The sequence below is a fragment of the Corvus brachyrhynchos genome, unplaced genomic scaffold (assembly GCF_000691975.1).
Source record: "Corvus brachyrhynchos isolate BGI_N302 unplaced genomic scaffold, ASM69197v1 scaffold80, whole genome shotgun sequence".
Classification (NCBI taxonomy): domain Eukaryota; kingdom Metazoa; phylum Chordata; class Aves; order Passeriformes; family Corvidae; genus Corvus; species Corvus brachyrhynchos.
In genome coordinates, this window is record NW_008236769.1 from 8,083,378 (window position 1) to 8,090,810 (window position 7,433).

General features: G+C 38.5%; 1 protein-coding gene across 2 annotated transcripts in view; it reads left to right on the top strand.

Annotated features, from left to right (window-relative positions):
- WFS1 (wolframin ER transmembrane glycoprotein) overlaps positions 1-6,628 on the top strand; it is a 33,104-nt gene extending 26,476 nt beyond the window's left edge. For both annotated transcript variants that reach the window (XM_008645056.2, XM_017727663.1), the window contains exons 7-8: positions 2,190-2,335; positions 3,976-6,628. In XM_008645056.2, coding sequence (XP_008643278.1) covers positions 2,190-2,335; positions 3,976-5,784 — 1,955 coding nt within the window. In that variant the 3' untranslated portion in view covers positions 5,785-6,628. The remainder of the gene's footprint in view (positions 1-2,189; positions 2,336-3,975) is intronic.
- Positions 6,629-7,433: the final 805 nt, after the last annotated feature.

Genomic DNA, 7,433 nt, shown 5'->3' on the forward strand with positions numbered 1-7,433 from the left:
CTTTCCCTAGGGTGGATGGGGGGAGGCCAGGGAATTTATCATAACCGAACTGAAAAAAAATCTATGAATAATAAAGTAGAATCTACAAAATATGCTTTTTATATCAATTTAAGAGACACTTGGGTGACAAAATACTAATGACATTTAAAATTAAAAGTTTTCATCGAACACTTTAAGTAGGAATTAAGCTGTTACCTCTTCTCTAGAGAGCTTTTACCTTTTCAGGGAGGAACAAGAAAGCTGTTACTCTGCAACATTTACTTCTCTGACTCACTGAGCTTCTTCATTTACCTTGCCAGAAGGAGATTCTTCTTTCAGAGTTAGTACACTACCAATACTTGGAAAATAATTTTTAAGCCAGATACGTGTTTGCAGATATCTGATCTGGGTTGTCCTTAATGGAGGTATAAACAGAAAATTAGAGGTGACATTGTCAATGGGCAGTTGTTGCATGCCTGAGAGGGTACATGTCATTGCAGTGGATAGGCCATCTATACATAGTAAGTTAATAACTCCTTCCTTCCCAGGATGTTGCATGATCCTGTAACAGTGCTGTTAAGGTATTTTTGTGAGGTTCTAACCATGTCTGCTTGCTGATTCTGCACAAATAAGACTATTTCAGCACTGTATATTTTTTCCCAATAAGACAGTAAATTTAGATGACATATTTCGTATTAGGCTTAATCTGAAGCCCACCAAGACAGCTAAAGAGTCTCACAGATTTCTTGGTGCAAGCAATGTTGCCTTACAGTCTGTGAATAATAAGAATAGTTAGCAAAAATAAATCCTTTCTTGTTTCTTGGGAGGCATGCCAGATGGTATTTTGTGGGACATAAAGGTTCACGCGTGGAGGAGGGGGAGTGGTAAAATTCCACGCAAAAGGCAGCATCCATATTCTGAGATTAAACCAAAAGAGAGATTGTAAGATGCTGATTTTCTGTTGAACTCTTAAAATTCTTCTTCCTGTAGTATGTATCTTGAGACAAATATTTTGTTTTGTTCCATATCTACAGTGCTTTCAGTATTAAATACTGAGCTATTTATATGGTGCTTCTATAAATGTAGCATATTTAAATTAAAAATTTTCTGGGCCGAAACCCGTTAATCCTCTGATTTTAAATTTTGATGAAGCACTTCAGTTTTCTGTCTCTTTAAAATCTCAAACTAGTATTAAGCAGTCCAGCTTTCATATCTTTTTGTCAGCTGACTAGTTAAATTTACTGCGTAGGAGGTGTGTTACGGATTTTTGTCATTCAATTCTTTCATGTATATAGCAATGTCATTTGCTTTAGTGTATGGAAAAAAATTGTTGTTAATTATCCTCCTTTACAAAATGCATCAAGCTTGTCTGCCATAGAAACTAGTTAATACATGCTAATGTAGAGAACTGGGTGCAAAGAGTTTGAACCAGTGCATAAATCATCTTCTGTCCTGCCATTTCCCTAGATTTTTCAGAAGTAACCTCATGCCTCCCTTGTACTGACAGGAGTGGATAAAGATCTTCCAGGGCAGAGGGATGAATTTTGCCTCTATGTAAACTGAGCAGGGTCTATTTTGTTGCTGGCTATCTGTTTTAGATCACAGTTGATACCATTTGGGGGAGGCCCTTTGTATAGCTACATAGAATATTAAATTAATACACTGTAAGTAACCTGTACTTAGTCTCATAGATATAATAATTGTGTATTTCCCATAATTATGTGTTTGTAACTTCTGAACTCAGAAAAATGACTGTTAAATGACAAATCAGAAATCAGTTTTTCAGTTGATGACATACAGATAATTCATTACTGCTCCTGTACAAGTCTCTCTTTCTAATGCAGCTGTTAAAGATTTCTCTGAAGCAGATACAATAGTTTATGATTTAAAACCGTGACCTAATGCAGTAGTCTTTTTTTTCTGTGGAATACTTGCAGATAAGCTACATTCACTCACTCTGTTCTTCCACTTACCAGTAAAATAAACTTACTTGCTGGTCTTACAAGATGTAGAGTAGTCATACATTGCTAGCACAAGGAGCTGCTTGTTTTCAGCAGAGCTCTCAGGACAAGTTGCAAGGTAAACCTATGTTGTCAGTAGTTCAGTTTTTGTAGACTAGCTTCTGGCAGGAAAGAAAATTATTATTCCAATTCATAATCAATACAGCGTTGTGATAAAATTTACTCCAAATTTTCATTTTATCTTTCTAGCTAAAAAATTTATTGCTTTGGATGACTTCGTTGAAATTACCAAGAAGTACGCAAAGGGTATCATCCCTTCTAACCTGATTATGCAGGAAGAGGAAGATGATGAGTTGGCAGGGAAGAGTCCTGAAGAATTACCCCTACGACTGAAGGTAAAAAGGCAATGTGGAACAGGTTATGTTAAATGGACTCTTGACTTACGCATCCCAGACAAAACAAGAATGACTTGCACTTCTCTCTCAATACTGATGTTCAGTCTGTATAGATCAGTACAAGAATTGTTGCTGTAACTTCTTTTTGGACTTGACCTCATATATATGTTTCAAGTTTCATACATATGAGTCACGTATTTTAAAAAAAGGGATAATGGTTTTCCCTGTAAGAGGACAATCTACCTTTATTATATCTTCAGTGAGGATTTAAATGTACCTGTCATCACTGCCCTATTTTTATTATAGATGTTATTATCTGCTTCCTATCTTTCTAATTTAAACAGGAGCAAACAGGCAGGAAAAATTATCCATAGCATGAAAAGATTCTGAGGGGAATTCAAGAAAGGTGAAACTTGCTGTTAGCTTCTACAGCATTTGTCTCTGCTATATCTCTACATAGTGAAAGGAGAAGGGAAGATTAGGGTGCATGCCTTCAATATTGGCATAAATTTTAAGTAAGGTAGGGGGTGTGTGGCTGCTGACCTGAGAGTTTTTGCTGTAGTTTTGTTCATTATCATAGTGTAGGGGAGGGGAAAAAAGGGGGAGTGAAAGGTGTCTCTTTCCGAGCTTTTGAATGGTAATCGTCCGAAAAAGATGCACTTACGAAGAACAGAGATACCTTCACATAAGTTTTTGTCCAAATCATTGGGGCATGTGTTGTCCCAGTTCATCACAGTGCCACAGGTATTTGCTGGAACATTCTTGGCCTTTCCCTTGAACTAATTAATATAAAAAGGTAAGATCTGGGAAAACATAAAAACAGTCATTTTATGGGGGAAGGAGGATGGATTGCAGCATCTAATGTCCATATGCGGTATTTGAATGTGTGTTTGAAAAATCCTGTACCTTTTAATGGATCATTTGTAAAGGGTGTGGTTGGTGTTCAATCCAGCAGTTTCTCTGTTGTCCAGCAACTGTGATGGAAAATGCCACGTAAAATAGGTAGAATTTTAAGATCCTCTACAGTTATTGTTGTGGAGTTAAAAGAATCTGTAAATGTGTAGTAATTGAATTTAATATACTGCTGCTGCTTCCAAAACAGGTTTTGACAGCTGCATCTTTAGATGCTTGGGAAGGATTGTTTAAAGATAAAACTCCAGCTGTAAAGACTTCCTGTATGTGTATATGAATCATAGGCATTACTTCCTGCAGTGTATATGCATAGAATGTATAGCATAATCCTTGCAGAATGTGGCAGTTACATGCTTTAAAGTACAGTACTTGCAGCTCAAGTAATGACTTAAGGTACTGCAGGACTGTAGCCATGTAGTTTATCTTCAGTATGAAGTTAGCAGAATATTTGACTAGGAAGCCATTTAATTATATGTGTCAAAGGTAATGAAATACATCTTGCCTGAAATCAAAATCGCCTCTGAGCTTTGTCTGACTGAATTAATCAAAATGGAGCTAATAATCTCAGACACAGTAATCTTATTTTATTGGCAACATTGATCTGAAATACAAATCTTTTCATGTCAGCTGAGGTTAGACAACTGACTGCTACTGCTGCAGCTAAGAATAGCTGTGATGTAAAGATACAAAACTGCTCATTAATAAAATGCTTCTTTCTCTTTTTCCAGGTTGTAAAATATCCACTTCATGCCATTATGGAAATTAAAGAATACCTTATAGATATTGCATCGAAGGCAGGAATGCATTGGCTGTCTACCATTGTTCCAACACACCATATCAATGCTCTCATCTTTTTCTTCATCATCAGTAATCTGACAATTGATTTTTTTGCCTTTATTATTCCATTAGTCATATTCTATTTGTCCTTCATTTCTATGGTGATTTGCACACTGAAGGTTTTTCAGGACAGTAAGGCTTGGGAAAACTTCCGTGCTTTGACTGACTTACTGCTTCGTTTTGAACCAAACCTAGATGTTGAGCAAGCTGAGGTGAACTTTGGATGGAATCACTTAGAGCCATACATTTATTTTTTACTCTCAGTATTCTTTGTAATTTTTTCCTTCCCTATAGCAAGCAAAGACTGTATACCTTGCTCAGAGTTAGCTACTGTCTCAGTTTTCTTCACAGTGACAAGTTACATGAGTTTAAGCACGTGTGCAGAGCCTTACACACGAAGGGCATTAATGACTGAGATAGCTGCAGGTTGCTTATCCCTATTGCAGGTATTACCTGGGAATTTTGGCTACTTGAAATTCTTAGGTAAAACCTTCTTTACAGTTCCTGTAGGCCATTTCTTTGTGATCAATGTAAGCATCCCATGCCTTCTGTTTTTGTACTTGTTCTATCTTTTCTTTAGAATGGCCCAACTACGGAATTTTAAAGGCACCTACTGCTACCTGGTCCCATACCTGGTGTGCTTTATGTGGTGTGAACTCTCTGTGGTCATTCTGCGGGAGTCCTCTGGCATTGGGCTCGTTCGTGCATCCATCGGTTACTTCCTGTTCCTCTTTGCACTCCCAGTGCTGGGTGTAGGCATTGCACTGATGTGTCTTGTCCACGTCATTAAGTGGTTTTTGTCTTTGGAGCTCATGAAAATTGTAGTGACCCTGGTTTTGTGTGCTGTTCCTTTGCTCTTTCGATGGTGGACAAAGGTCAACTTCTCCGTAGTTGAAGTGGTTAAATCTCTCACTCGAAGCTCGATTGTGAAACTCATTCTGGTGTGGATTACAGCTGTAGTGCTGTTCTGTTGGTTCTATGTGTATCGATCTGAGGGAATGAAAGTTTACAACTCTACCCTGACATGGAATCAGTATGGTTTCCTCTGTGGACCCCGGGCCTGGAAGGAGACTAACATGGCACGTACCCAGATTTTGTGCAGTCACCTGGAAGGACACCGAGTGACATGGACTGGGCGGTTCAAATATGTGCGCGTGACAGAAATCGACAACAGTGCAGAATCTGCAATAAATATGCTTCCCTTTTTTATTGGTGATTGGATGAGATGCTTGTATGGTGAAACCTATCCTCTTTGTGATCCCAAAAATGTTACACTGGAGGAGGAGGAGTTGTGTCGTCTGAAGTTTTTGACAAAGCATAAATGCCACATGAAAATGTTTGATCGGTACAAATTTGAAATAACTGTGGGCATGCCTTTCAGTAGCAAAAATGGAAGCAAGCCTATCGAGGAGGATGATATAACCAAAGATATTGTGCTGAAGGCAAGCAATGAGTTTAAAAAAGTGTTGCTGAACTTGAGGCAAGGGAGTATAATTGAATTCAGTACCATTCTGGAGGGTCGTCTTGGCAGTAAATGGCCTGTCTTTGAACTGAAAGCAATCACTTGCTTGAATTGCATGTCTAAACTCTTACCTGCAGGGAGGCACGTGAAAATAGAGCAGGACTGGAGGAGTACAGTGCATAAAGCCATTAAATTTGCTTTTGATTTTTTCTTCTTCCCATTCCTGTCAGCTGCGTAATGTGCTCACGTATTGGTTCAGTGGTATTTTCAGTGTCCACTGCATTTACACTACCAAAGGTGTGGCTTCTTAAGAGATAAAAAAGCCCCAACAAAAATCTGCCTTGCTGTAGAGATGCTCAAAAAGTGTGCCAATATAGAGCATTGATTGAGTTTTGCAAGTGTACATACTGTATCCTGACTTTAAACCCTGTATGACTGAAGTAATATATACTACTTGATTATTATAAATGAATGCAGGGGATTGCTGCTAATTGCATGGAAACTGTTTTGTCCAAAATGGATATATTGTCTGTGGTACAACACTAGATGCATTCACTTGCTTGATGTTAAAAGCACTTTACTCTTTAAGTATTCACAATGTGCCCATTTGTATTTTCACATGTATGATTTAGAATAGGTAGCTGACAACAGCTTATATTGCATTTACTGCTTGAATTTATTTGGTGTTTTCTAGAAAAAGTCATTTTAGAGTCAGTACCTGATGGTGATGTTTGCGTACAGCAATCACTGTTTCACTGTTTGTCCAGAAGATAGCGACCACTGTTTTTTGAAAGGGCACAACATTTCACACCCCAGCAAGGTTTTATAAAGTCCCCAGGCTTTTACTTTGCATTAAATATTGTGTACAAAATTTGCTATTTGTCCTGATTGGTTACACTAAGGTATAGTCCATGCTGGTGTGTGAAATGCAAATACCAAGGCTGGTGTCAAGATGGTACCAGTAATGGACAAGCCACAGAAACTGAAATTGTACCTAAAAGTCTATAGTGGAAACTGAAATAGAATGTTTGTTTAATTACTTGTATTTTGCAAATAAACATAAAGTACAAACTTGAATTAAATGGGTACAACATTTGTTCATTATGCTTTGACATTGTGACCAGTTTGTGTTGTGCTGATAGCAGCTTTCACTGAAAACTACGATTGAGAATGTTTAAAATATTCTGGTGTGAGATTCTTGAAGTTGTACTTGGCAGTTTTAAAGCCATCAGTAAAATCTGGTGTGCCAGGTGAAGTTTTTGTAGCTGTGTAGTCTACACATACTGCTTCCCACTGCTTTCATTGTGACTTAGAACCTCTCTGGCCACTGTGGCTGCATGTCACAGATCCATCCTGCCATTTCCCTGACTCCCCCACTGAGCCTGCTTTAGATTCCTTTTTGCCTTTGTGTGTCAGTCAGCACCAGGACCAGGGAGAGGGGTTAGCAGTGAAAACATGATAGAGAAGGGGAAACTTTTGGGGACAGTGAGGCAATGGCTGCACTCCAGCTATGAGCACCCTCTTGAGCATTACCCAGAGCTGCAGTTGGGAAGATGCCAAAGGCACCTACAGATGTGCTGCCCAGTGTCCAGTCCAGCCCCCACCATTCAGAGCCCCACAGTTGTGCTTCAGCCCATCAGATAATCTATGAAGTAAAATCATGTCTTCAGGGTACTTCTAGCTTTGAAAACCTGCCAACTATCTCTTTCCACCTGGGGAAAAGAAAAGGAGTAAGGTAGCAAGTAAATGCAAGTTTTGACAGCTTCCCTTACTGGAAATAAGCCAAACTTAGGCCTTTCTCCTCCTTTTGTTAGATCATCTCTAGGCTCTTTTTAAAATACCCAAACGTTCTTCCCGGCTCTGAAATTTAAGCACAAAATATTTTAA